The sequence below is a fragment of the Mastigoproctus giganteus genome, chromosome 10, assembly GCF_048544385.1.
Source record: "Mastigoproctus giganteus isolate SK-2022 chromosome 10, ASM4854438v1, whole genome shotgun sequence".
In the NCBI taxonomy this organism is placed as follows: Eukaryota; Metazoa; Arthropoda; class Arachnida; order Uropygi; family Thelyphonidae; genus Mastigoproctus; species Mastigoproctus giganteus.
The window spans coordinates 184668629-184682514 of NC_143584.1; the positions used below are offsets into that span (position 1 = coordinate 184668629).

A 13886-nucleotide genomic window follows, 5' to 3' on the forward strand; every position below is an offset into this window, starting at 1 on the left:
GTGATCAACAACACGCTCCCGGAAAGTAAATTTTGTGAGATCCACCATTCTGTAAGTCCCCAAAATTTTATATTTGTGACCCCTAGTTCTTATTTCTCCTAATAGTGAAAATGGGTCTGGCCCAAAATCCCGACGGCCAACATCCCAGAACCCCGACAGTATCTACTATACTGTAAAAACATATGAATATAATTTTATATATTTATTAGTTTTTTAGTAAGTAAAAATTTACCTTATTAGGTTAATTTTGTAGAAAGATTATAAAAAAAAAAAAAAAAAATTTAACGGCAAATGCTTGTCTCAATTTGAAGATGATGTTTTCTGTTATAGAAACAAACAGTTTTAAAATACGATCAGCAAATAAAACGACTTAATTAATTTCACTTTATTATATTGCATTTAACTGGTAGTTTTTAAAGTCGCATTTTGGTATTTGTATAGGGCGTGTATTTATAGGTAGGGTGGCTCCTAGAACGTCCGTTCAAATCCACCTCGTTTCTTTGTAAGTTGAACAGACTCTGCAAAACAGGCCAGCTTGTAATAGCATTAGTAGAGGCATATGATGCAAGAAAGCAAGCTTATGCAGCATCAGCCAAAAAAAAAAAAAAAAAACACTTCCATTTCACCCCTCCGTTCGTTCGAAATAGTGTAATGTTCGTGTAGTTAATGCATGTTGCGTTGTGTTTGCTGGCCTTTTGACTACCTAAAAGCCCAAAAGCAGCTATCACCAGGAATGCTGCTTCTAGATACTCGTCCACACCACGGGAACGACGTCGATTAACATTCCTCATCAGTTTGTTTCAGTCGTCTTTCAGCAGATTGGAGCATTCCTGCCCTCGTGGGTAGCACAGTTGTTAGGATCGCCATCCTCCCCACACCAGGTGGAAAAGACCTGCTCGAGTCCCGTTGATGACGTGAGTAATTTTTATGGGCCTTTTTCACAACGTGGTTGAGTTAGTCGATCTCAGGCGAGGGTAGCATGGTTTTTTCTCCGGAAACTCGGGTTTTTAGTCCAGCAAAACAGATAATCGACCTCAGAACACACGCAGTTTACAGGCAATATACACGGAGCAACATGGTCTTAGTCGCCGATGCTCCGAAAACCCAACAACAACAATAATGGAGCATTCCTGCATTGAGCTCTGGCTGTTCGCGAAGTCCTCTACAGCCATTTTCCACATCGAAAGACTTTCAGAAACTTACCTTTAAGTAGCAAAACAATAATCTTATCTTCTTATATACTGTGATTTATTTTAGTTTGTTTTATTATTTATTTTTTGAAAATGTGTGGGATCTTTTTCTCTCCTTTTATCTCCTACTCTCTTAATTTACTTTTCTAGTTCAGTTTAGTGAGAGTTAGCGTGCAACTGATCCTTTTGGGTAGGATGCTTATGACATTCCCTTCGGCACTTCCTCACGGGGAAGAATACTTTTATTATTTTATGTTATATATTTTTAAAATTATTTTTTATTATTTATTTTTAAATAAATATATATTTTTATTATTTATTTTTCTTTTTTCTCCTTGCTGGCCTCTTCACTTTTGTATAGAGGTAGGATCTTATGCTGGTACCATTGGTTGAGCCCCAAGTACGTGATTGCTGATGACTCGTAGGACTTGCCCTTCTTCCTATGAACAGTATTTTTAGTTTGCTTAGGGTAGTATTTCTTAGGGAAGACCCAAAAGAGAATGGCTCTAATGCCTAAAGGAAAACACAGGCTTTCAGAGCTGTCAACAAATGATGTAAAATTCAAGAGACCGACAACAATGGAGGTCGATATTTAAATAGGGACTCAACCTGGGCCAAACGGAAGAGTAGAATGATGATTGATGATGATGATAGGGTATTATACGCATAGTTGTGGCCCACCTCTTCATGTCGTTAACAGGTACTGGGAAGCAGCTTTCCTGGTAGCAAAGTGGCCAAAAACAACTCTTAGACACCAACAAGACACACCCTGCAAACAAAAACACTACACTCATTTCCGGCACTTTACAGAATTCCGTACCAGCACTGCGCACAGTGGAGTTGAGCTGGCGTTGAGGATCCACCCTACATAAATCACTACACGTGTTTACGTACTGTTTGTATACAGATTAGAACATAAAGGTGATGTCCATTTTTATTTTTAAAATATTAAATATGCTAAGTAACGTTTTCCATCATCTTGACGACAGGAAATGTCAGGATGATAGTAAACTATTTTGCAGTTTTGTTGCACAATATTGGGCAATAAAAATTATTCTCATATATTTTCACAATTTTCTTCAGAAGTATTGCATGGTTGGTGCAAATCAAGATTTCGACACACATGCTGATGGACGACACCATGATTGCAAACAATCTGTGAAAACAATAATAACAATAACGAAAAATAGAAGCTAAAATTTTTAGGTGTCTACAAAAATACTGTTCTAAGAAATTTTCGAGCGCTTAAACAGTATAATTCCACTTATTGGAACCGCTCTGTTAATATATACAAATAAAAACGAGACAAAATGATTAATACCCTCTGTGGTAGACTTATATGAGGACCGATACGTGGGAGTATGCAATGCTCGCCACTATTTCCTCTAGTTGCAAACTTTCTGTAGTAATATCACACATCTGTTTTATCTAGTGTGTAAAACGAGGTATGAATATTGCACCTACCTAAAACCGTGTTTGGCCACCGTTTCCACGGGTAATAGCTACTATTCGTCTAGGCCAACGGTGGGCAAATGCGTCTCTCAGAGCCGCATGCGGCTCTTCGTTGAGTTAAGTGCGGCTCCCATTGAAAATTTAAATCCGTTTTTTTTATTATTATTATTTCAGAACTTTTTTCAATGAATCTTGTTAAATTAACTAAGTAACTAATATTTTGTTATACGGATTTTATGTTATGTTTATTTTTTTTTTTATGTCTAGATATTTTGCTATTTTTATTTTGATTATAAATAAATCTGCGCTCATTTACACTGCTGGCACCATCAGCGGACTTGTGCAACACTACACCGGGAGTGGGTAGAAAATGTGACCAAACCTCCCATAAGAATTTCAATTTCAAACTTTGGAATTAAATTTATTTAAATTTTTTGATAACATGACCTCAGAAAATATCAAAAAACGAAAATACGAACAAGAAAATAGAAACTTTCAAGAAGAATGGGTAGAAAATTTTGCTTTTATTGACAATAATGGAAAGTCATTGTGTCTTATTTGTAAAGTTACAATTGCAAACTACAAAGTAAGTAATTTACGTCGACATTACGAAGGAAGTCATCCCCACTTTTCAACTCAATATCCACTCAATTCAAAATTGCGAACAGAGAAACTTAAGTCCTTGCAATCTGGTCTTCATAAGCAACAAGGACTCTTGTCTTCTTTTAGTCGCGAAGATGACAGAGCAAACGAAGCTAGTTTTTTGATAGCTTGGAATATTGCTCGTGCCAAACGTCCATATGGAGAAGGAGAATTTATTGAAAGAAACTTGGAAGAAGTGGTTAAAGTTTTGGATCCAGATAATACAAAACTGCATAAATTGATCGCACAGGTTCCTATGTCACGCCGTACAACTGAGCGTTGTATTGGTGCAATTAATAAAAATGTTGAAAATAGTTTGATGTGTGATTTGAAAAATTGTACAGCATTTAGTTTAGCTCTCGACGAGTCTACAGACATTCAGGACGTTCCACAAATGGCCGTTTTTGTCCGCTATGTATCTGCAGACGTAAATGTTAGACCTAGTAGCTCTTATCGAAACAACTCGTGGTATAGATGTTAGAAATGCGCTTGATGAAGTGATGAACAGGTTTGAATGGCCTCGTGATAAACTTGTAAGTGTTGCGACTGACGGAGCGCCTGCAATGATAGGGTAAAACCAAGGTCTCATTGGTCTTTTAAACAACGATCCTAAAATTCCACGTTTCTTACCTCTTCACTGCATAATTCACCGTGAGCATCTCATAGCGAAGTACTTCAAATACGGAATTGTGTGGAACATTGTTTTGCAAATTGTGAATTTAGTTAGAAAAAATGCCAAAACACATTGTCAATTTAAGAACTTTTTAGAAGAGTTGCGAGTGAATGACGAAACAGATGAATTGCCCAATGATTTATCCCTATGGTGTGTTGTAAGATGGCTGTCAACTTACAATGTTTTGGGCCGTTTTGTGGAACTCCTAAATCCCATCATAACATTTACGAAAAAAAAAAAAAAAATACCCAGAATTAGAAAATGAAACTTGGCTTTCTGACTTAATGTTTCTTACTGACATTATAGAATATTTGCAAACACATAATTTGGCTTTACAAGGAAAGGAAAAAATTATTATTGATTTGTCACAAACTGTATTTAGTTTTGAAGCTAAACTTCGGCTTTTTGTGTACGATCTTAAGAACAAAATATTTAATAATTTTCCACAAGTAAAAGCAAATATAATTAATATCAAAGAAGAAAAGTTAGACGAATACAAAGAAAAATTGGAAGAATTGCAAGCAGATTTCAAACATAGGTTTGAAGATTTGAAATCACATTTGCATATTTTGTGAACCCATTTATTTGTGATATTATTGAAGATGGATTTCCAATTTCTGAAATAATACTTGTTGAAAAAGTGGCTGGGGAATTGGAGTTATTAGAGATGAAAGAGGATCAGGCATTGCAAATGCAGCACAAATCTACTTCTGTAATTGAATTTTGGAAACTCTTGCCAGAATCAAAATATCCACATTTAAAGAAAACTGCAGCGGTCTAATTTCAATTTTTGGTACAACATATTGCTGTGAATCTTTGTACTCCACAATGAAGTTCGTGAAGTCGAAATATCGTTCACAGTTGACCAATCATCATCTCACTGAATTGTTGCGAACAGCTTTAACAAATTTTACGCCAAATGTCGGCGCCTCCGTAGCCAGGTGGGCAGGAGCAGCAGTGCGTAGTACACGCTTCTTGATTAGACCGGGGTTCGAGCCCGTCACCTCCAAATACTGAGGATGCGGAAAGGTCAGGGAATAACCACCGCAAATCTCCCGAGCAATATGGCCTTAGTGGCTAATGCTCCTAAATAATAACAACAACGCCAAATTTCAAAAATTTGACCAAAGGTCTTCGTTAAATGTTATACTTTTAATTAATGCATTTTTATTATTAAAATTTTGAAATAATTATTTTGTATTTTCTTTCTCTTAATTATATTTTCTTATATATGTATACACTTAAGACGTGTATAATATGTAATCATATTAATTAAATTTGAATTTGTGTATTTAATACTATGTAACTATGGTGTGGCTCTTTATAATATATGAAAAACCGGAATGCGGCTCTCATTGACCTCATGCGTGCCCACCCCTGGTCTAGGCATTGACTCCACTAGATGTCTGAAGATGTCTGTAGGGATTTGCAGCCACGCCGCCTGAATGCTTTTCGTAGTGTCGGAATAAATGATAGTTGCATAATAAATGGTAAATGATAGAATAAATAATAGATACGCCTTACTTCCCGTTCCAAAACATCCCACAGGTGTTAAATTGAATTGAGATCAGGCGAATTTGGAGGCCAATTAAGATAGGTGATATCTTCACTGTGTTCCTCGATCCACTCGTGTACAGTGCGGGCTCGATGACACAGCACATTATTATCTTGGTAGATCCCATTTCTGTCCGTGAAAAATTGCCCTTTTGGGTAATACGTTTGGAAGGAAACAGTACTCTCCGTATCTTGTATCGCACCGCCTTTATCCCAATTTTATCATATGGCTCCTGTATTTGGTCTGAAAGGGCCAGCCTTCTTAAAATGTCAAGTAGAAACTATACAAAGGTATTTTCTCTTGGCACTGCTTCGAACATGCCGTACAGTCTCCACACCGGCTCCACACCGGCATTAGTAGTAGTAGTAGTAGTAGTGGCATGTGATGCAAGAAAGCAAATGTATGAGCTTATGCAGCATCAGCCAAAAAAAAAAAAATCACACCATTCCCTCCAAATGCCTGTCCAGTTCCTCATTAAATTTATTCAACCTATCAACTTCCACAAAGACAGATGGAAGTTTGTTCCAGCAATTAACCACCCGCTGGCTAAAGGCAAATTTCAGCACATCCAATCTACATCTGTCTTTTCTTAATTTGAATTTATGCCCCCTTAGGTTCGTAATCTGAACAAGTGGAAGGATCCCATTAGAATTCAGCGTGCTGAACCCATTCAAGGCCTTATACACCTCAATCAGATCACCGCGCAGGTGCCTAGTCTCCAGCGACTGCAATTTGCAGAACTTAAGCCTCTCTTGGTAAGAGGATCCCTTCATTCCCCTCACCAATCGTGTTGCCCTTCTCTGTACACGCTCAAGTAAATCTACATCCTTCCTAAAATGAGGCCTCCAGACCTGTACGCAGTACTCAAGGCGTGGCCTGACCATTGCCTTATATAGAGGGATAATCACCTCCTTTTCCCTGCTAGCAAAATTCCTATATATCATTGACAAAACCCCATGACCTCCCCTGGCAGCCTGTCTGCATTGCTCAGAAAACTTCATATCTGACTGCACAATTACTCCCAGGTCTTTTTCATTTTCTACCACCTTAAGTGTAGTACCACACAGTTGGTACGTTTCTCTGGGGTTACTTCTACCCATATGCAGTACTTTGCATTTGTCAAGGTTAAACTTCAGTTGCCACTTCTTAGCCCATCTGCCCAAATTATCTAGATCCTGTTGCAGTAGCACACTGCCATTACTGTCATTAACAACCCTGCCAACCTTTGTATCATCTGCAAACTTCAACATTAAGCCCGATATACCTTCATCAATATCATTGATAAATATACAAAACAACAGTGGACCCAACACCGAACCCTGTGGGACTCCACTAATAACATTAGTCCAAGAAGAGCAGCACCCATTGATTACTACCCTCTGTCTTCTCCCACTTAACCATCCTTTTATCCATTGTAGCAACTTACCCTTAATACCATTCTGCTCCAATTTGTACAATAGTCTTCCATGCGCAACAGTGTCAAAAACTTTCCTGAAATCCAAATATATGATATCAAAATTATTTTTTGCATCCAGTTCCTTTGTAACCACATCATAATATCCTATCAAATTTGTCAGACAAGACTTTCCCTTAACAAACCCATGCTGTGTCTCAATTATTGCTGCAGTCTTGTCTAGATGATCCTGCAATGCATCTTTAACCAGCGTCTCCATTATTTTACCCGGAACAGAAGTTAAACTAACTGGTCTGCAATTACTCGTGTCACCCTTTGATACCCCTTTGTGAATTGGGGATACATTTGCACATCTCCAGTCCGTGGGAACCTCCCCTGAGTCCAAGGATGCTCTCATAATTATGGCTAAGTTTGCTTAGTTGCTTTGCCGCCTCCTTTAATATAACTGGATAGATCCCATCCACCCCAGGTGCTTTTCTTACGTTTAACTTCAACAATTTCTCTTCCACTTTGCTCTCAGTTATTACAAAATCATTAAGTATCCTGCTACAATTTGATAACCTTCTGCCATTTTCAAACCTTAATAATTCTACACGTGTGAATGTAGATGCAAAATACTCATTCAGTTTGTTTGCTATCTGAGCAGGATCATCAACAGTCGAACCATCGATGTCAAGTGAACCAATCAGATTCATCCCCTTCCTTTTAGAGTTTATATAAGAAAAGAAATCCTTGCTGTTTTTCTTAGCATCTCTTGCCAAGGATTTCTCGTAATCTGCCTTCGCCTGCCTAATCTCCTTTGTAACTTGGTTACAGATCAACTTGTAGCTATCATAGGCTTCTGTGTCACGTGTTAATTTGTATGCATCCCGTGCATTTTTCTTCTCTGTTACGAGTCTCATTAGTTCATTTGGCAACCATTTAGGCCTAAACCTTGAACAATATTTCTTAATAGGTATGAAACTTTTAGTAGCATCCACGATTAATTCCTTGAATGCTTCCCACTTAGAATTTACTGTTGGTAACATCATCAGTTGATCCCACTGTACAGAATTTAAAAACTGTCGGAGACCACTGTACTCGCCTTTACGGAAACAAAAACCCTTTCCTTTACGCCTGAAGGTAATTATATCTTTAAGTAAATCCCACGTCAGTACACTGTGATCACTGCCACCTAGTGGTTCTTTTATCTGCAAATTCCTAATACACGAATGATCCCTGCTGATAACCAGATCAAGAGTATTACTTTCTCTGGTTGCCTCTGGAACATGCTGCTGCAGAAAACAATCATCCAATAAATCCACAAAAGTCTGACTAGTGTGTGAGTGCCCAACCCACAAGTTCCAGTCAATATCTGGGAAGTTGAAATCCCCCATTATAAGACATTCCGATTTACTAGCCCACTCTATTTCTCTGTACAATTGTTCATTGTACTCATTCGAGTCATTAGGCCTATAACACACTCCTACTCTTATTTTTGCTTTCGCAGTGCTTATGTCACACCAAACTGACTCAACAGTGCACCGTTCATCTATATCAACTGGATGCACTTCTTTTGATTTTATGTTTTTCTTAATTAACAGCATAACACCTCCTCCCTTCCTATCCTGTCCATCCTTTCTGTACACATTGTACTCCCCAAATTCCAGTTCGGCATTCCTTATATCAGTGTGACACCATGTCTCTGATATCCCAACAATATCCGCCTTTGATGTCTTGACCAACACTTCAAATTCATCAAATTTATTTACTATACTTCTAGCATTGGTATACATGCAAGCATACATGCTCCTACTCCTATTCTTTGTTACCCTAACACATCCCATATACCCACCCGTTCCACGATGACTGCCACCCGTCCCTGAAACCCCGAACACCCCACGCTCCAGGTCGCTACTTATTCTAATAGAAGTTGTGCAAGAATCACCTTCACCTCTGCCTACGGCTACTGTTAAACTATTAGTCCTTGTATCCCCCCAAGCTATCAGTTTTCCGACCCACCTAACACTGCCTCGATAGTATCAGCAAATATTCTTGCACCCTTTCTATTTAAGTGTATCCCATCCCTATAGAAGCAGTCTCTCCTGTTAACAAGTACAGACCAGGCTGAAAAAAATTCTATCCCTTGAGCCTTGCACAATCTTTCCAGGGCCGAATTGATCGACAAGGCTCTCATCATATACTCCCTCCTATCGTGTATGGGCAGAATTGCAGACCCTTTCAAATTCAACCCTAATTCACGGCTTTTTTTCATCAGTGACCTGTACTTGTTAAGTAATTCTGCCGGTCTCCTACTCTTGATATCATTAGTGCCAACGTGTACAACTATATCACCTTTTGTGCCCTTAAAGATGATATCCGCTCTACAACGTCATCAACCTTTGTCCCTGGCAGACATACCCTGGTCCTGTTCCACCTATCCTTTTTACAAAGCATGTTCCCCGTTTCCCTGACAATAGAGTCACCAACAACTACTAGTTCCTGAGGGACCAGCGCATTCTGCCTTGGGGGTTGCCGCTGTGTTGCGTGATGACCAAGTGCAAGCTCTGGCGTTGATGTGGGCAGCTGAGAGCCCGATGGGCCCCTCAATTTAGATCTTTCGAGGGCATCCACCCTGTCCTTCAAATTCTCATATAGGCCCATAACAACGCTGAGTCGTCGCCTGATTTCCTTACACTCCTTACATCGCGTACACACAAAGACATCCCCCATGGCAATATCATGTTCCGTTCCAGAGAGTTCGGCAAACATTTCACAAGTTGCACATTTTTTTAGGCTGTGATGCGTTGGAGAATTGCCCCCCCCCCTCAGTTCTCCCCCGAGTCACAGCACTCCTGCCACTTTGTGCCCGTTGCTTTGCTGCTCTAGTTTGGGGCATGATACTTTAAATTAATAAAATCAATAAATTAAATTAATTAAATGTCAATACTACGCTATCTAATAGAAACAGTGAAGCGTATTACTGTTTCTATAATTATACGTTAGATCTACCTAGCTACCTCAATTAAAAATTTGAATTCCCTATCACTATATACAAAAACAATGCCTGCAATATTCGAACGAAATAACGGTTTTATAAAGTATTATGTATATCTACAAAAACTGTTTATATAAATTAAAATAAAAATAACCAGCGTAATTAAAACTATAAGACTACGTATTAAGTACAATATAAAATAACAATTATGTAAATAAAAAGCAAACACTTATCGTTTTTTTTTTTTCAGAGCCTGTAACTCCCAAGTGTATTTTCTAAAGAGAGTCAGCGCCCTCCTACAAGCTGGGATTACAAGCTATCCCAAGCACTTTACCCGCTGACCTTCATGTTATTTATAAAGGTCTCTGCTATTATATTAGGAAAGGAATACCTATTACTTATGGCAGAAGGCTGCGAGACAATTCTAGTTGATAAACAGGAGAACTTTTTGGCTTTCCAAGCGTTTGCAACTACAATATTTCTTAGGCGGAAGACTCTTCTGCATCTGGAAGCCTTGGATTTGTAATGTGGTATGGTATATGCCGAATTACCTAAAGTTCTGTGAAATCGTGGATGCTTGAGTCTGCTATATCCACTGCAACTCAAGCTCCTTGTGCTGGCATTTCTGTTCTCGGCAACTCCTGGCGCTGCTGGCTTTCCAACAGACTGTGAACAGATAGCACTTTCCAATGGAGTTTGGACTTTGTCTCAAATTTAATTATATGTATATTTATTTTTTATTTAATTTGATTATTTTGTTTGTTCATATCAATCTTTTTTGGTCATGGCAGGCTTTTTCCCTCCCTGTACTTGGGCAAACAGGAGAGGGAGTATATAAGAGTACTACTAAATTATGTATAACTGACAGCGGGGTTGCCATTGGTTGGCTGGGACTGCTTTAAGTAATAAATATCAATATTACTTGCCTAAATATTACTGTCGATCCAACTGCTGACCCAAAGAAAGAAAAGGAAAATGCTGGAATCTCCTAACCAACTGTTGGCATTCCAGGTGGTCCTTGTCTACTAAAGGTATTGTAATCAAGCCCTTTATACCTGACAACTCATTTACATCTTCCAACACTACAGAAATGGTTCTTCCCCAGTCTCTGCACATCATACTTAATAACAGGTCATGAATCATTGAATGCGAAGCTCTTACAATTTAATCTGACCACTACAGATTCTTGCTTATGGTGTGGCATTGAGGACTGGCAACACGTAATTTATTCTTGCCCAATTTACCAAGACCTTTGGCAACAGATATAAACTACATCTCATCACTTTGCTCCTGGAAATGAACACGATTTAATTGCAAATAAGGAACCTTTTGAAATCTTCCAAGAATTTTCAAGAATGTATATGTTTTTCCTCTCTTCATGTGATTCTGGCATCAATTCCACTCAGTCTTCTGTTTTGCCATGTGGCGCCCTGGACAAGTCAACCTGAAATTTTATTATGCAACAAGGGCTACCAGACTTTACCTACTGATTCCTCTAACGACTTGACTACTGCTGATTGCCACCCCATCACTAATCTTCCCCAACCCTAAGCTACATAACGACTGCTGAATTCATTATTCCTGGTATTACATTAATTTATTATTTTTATTTAATTATTTACCTTTTTTTTGCTTTTTTCTTTACAGTTTGATTTTTTTTTCTTTTTTCTTTTGACAATTTGGTTTTTTTTTTTGCTTACATCTGGTGAGTATGGACCTTGCACACCCAGGGTCCTGAGCTGGATATCATCATTCTTCTCTTTCTTGATGATCCCACCCTCCCTCTCTCTCTCTCTCTTTCTCTTCTCTCAGGGTAACTTGAATTTTTTTGGCTGGTGCAGCATAAGCTTCAGGCTTCCTTGCACCATATGGCTAATAATAATAATAATAATAATAATAATAATATTGCTTCTATATATATCAACATTTTATTTATTTTTTTAATTTATTTTATTTATATCGTTTTTATTTTTATTTTTCATTTATTTTTTAATTTATTTTATTTATATCGTTTTTATTTTTATTTTTTATTTATTTACTCATTTATTTTATTTATTTGCTGGTACCACCGGCTTGGGCTCCCAGTGGTACGGGATTCGCTGGCATCCACTGGAACTGATTTTTCCTCCAGTGGATGCGGGATTCTTACCTTGTCACTTTTGCTTGACAGTACGCGTATTGTTGTGGCCCGCCTCCTCGTAGCGTGGACGGGTACTAGGGTGAAGCCAACCTCGTGATCGCTGCTCCCTAGTAGCTAAGTGGCCAGATACAACAAAACAGCAGAACAAGACACACTTTGCAGACATAACACCATACTCCTATCTGGCCATTTCACGGAGCTCTGTATTCATCACATGGCAGGGTAGAACTAACGTTTAGGTGCCACCGTACATAAGACACAACACATGTCCACATCTGGCGGAAAAGATGTGAGGAATTTTTATGGCTTTTTTCACAACGGGGCCGAGTTAGTTGGACTCGGGCGAGGGTAGTATGGCTTTTCTCCCGGAAATTCGGATTTTTCTTCCAGCAAACAGAAAATCGACCACAGAACACATCCAATTTACAGCAGCATGCACTGTTAGCATTACAAAATATGTCGTCATTTACTCATCTACCCTTTAATAAAGCCCAAAAACAAAGAAGCTGTATATCCAGGAAATAGTAATCTTATGCTAGATCCCATGCCACACTGGGATGCCAGGAAATAAATGTGAGGACTATGCAGCCAAAACATATGTACAACACAGCCTAGTCACATTATTGTGTTCCATATCTCGACTGCAGATCTAACATATGAAGAATAAGTAAGGAACAATGGAGACGTCTATGACAAGCTTGAAAGCATAATAAACTCCTTCAAATAAACCTGCACCACAGTTATGGGCCTTCAGCTTCCGTGTAAACAGAAAGGCGAAAGTAATTCTAGTCAGGGCGTGAATCATTGACAGTCAACTTACTCGCATTTTTCTCCTCACAGAAAATGATGTCTTTAGTTTTACAGACAATTTACAGCTCTCCGCTCACAATGGAGCATATTCTTGTTGAATGTACCTTATACACTCCTGTATAGCAACTCGTGTACAGTTTTCTATCAGATCTTAAATCAACGGCAATATAGTTAAAAAAGTGTTTTCACGTTGTTATTTAAGCAATTCTTGGAAAAGTGTTTTCAAGAATTGCTTAAATAACAATGGATCCAAACAGAGTTTATCTGTTTCTGTTGCAGAAGCTGCATTCAAAATTTCTTCATATTCTAAAATGTTACTTTTCCACTTACCATTTCTAAAATTCCAAAGGACTGTTCTTGAACTATTCGGATATCCACACTATCGTTATGTTTTCCTTCTACATGTATTACACGCCATCGAGCACTACTTATGTGTGTGTGTGTTAAAGATTGACTGGAAAGAAATAGCAAGATGTTGTATTGCCCAACTTTCGGCCTATCCACTTTTTTGAAAGTCATTCTGAATAATTATTATGACGTGAAGTTGGATGTCAGTCAGGTCTCGTCTCAATTCTCTTCACTTGCTCAATGACTGGCATCTTTTTCATGATAAAATAAATCCTCAAAACTTACTTTTAATCGAGCCATAACAAAAAAAAAAAAAAAAAAAATCGCAATGCCATTAGTCAGAATGAATACAAATTTTTATTTTTTTTTACAAATTTTTATTTTTAATGAAATCAAATTTATACAAATCAATGACGTGGGCAGTTCTGAAATAAACGAACAACGAAGATATATTTACCCCTGGGGCTCACATCTGGTGAGTATGGGCTTGGCATACCCAGGGTCCTGAGTTGGATATCATCATTCTTGGTGATTCCCTTCTACTTCGACACTCTGTCTCTCTCTCTTAGGGTAACTCATAATTTTTTTTTGGCTGGTGCAGCATAAGCGTCAGGCTTCCTTGCACCATATGGGTAATAATAATAACAATATGCTGACATTTGTTACCGCCGACCGGGCTAGCCAG

General features: G+C 38.3%; 1 protein-coding gene across 1 annotated transcript in view; it reads right to left on the reverse strand.

Annotated features, from left to right (window-relative positions):
* The window catches only part of LOC150079619 (secretin receptor-like), a 122792-nt gene extending 109420 nt beyond the window's left edge, over positions 1 to 13372 (reverse strand). Inside the window, exon 1 of the mRNA XM_090383138.1 lies at positions 13184 to 13372. Within this exon, the coding sequence (XP_090239264.1) occupies positions 13184 to 13372 (189 nt within the window). The remainder of the gene's footprint in view (positions 1 to 13183) is intronic.
* Positions 13373 to 13886: the final 514 nt, after the last annotated feature.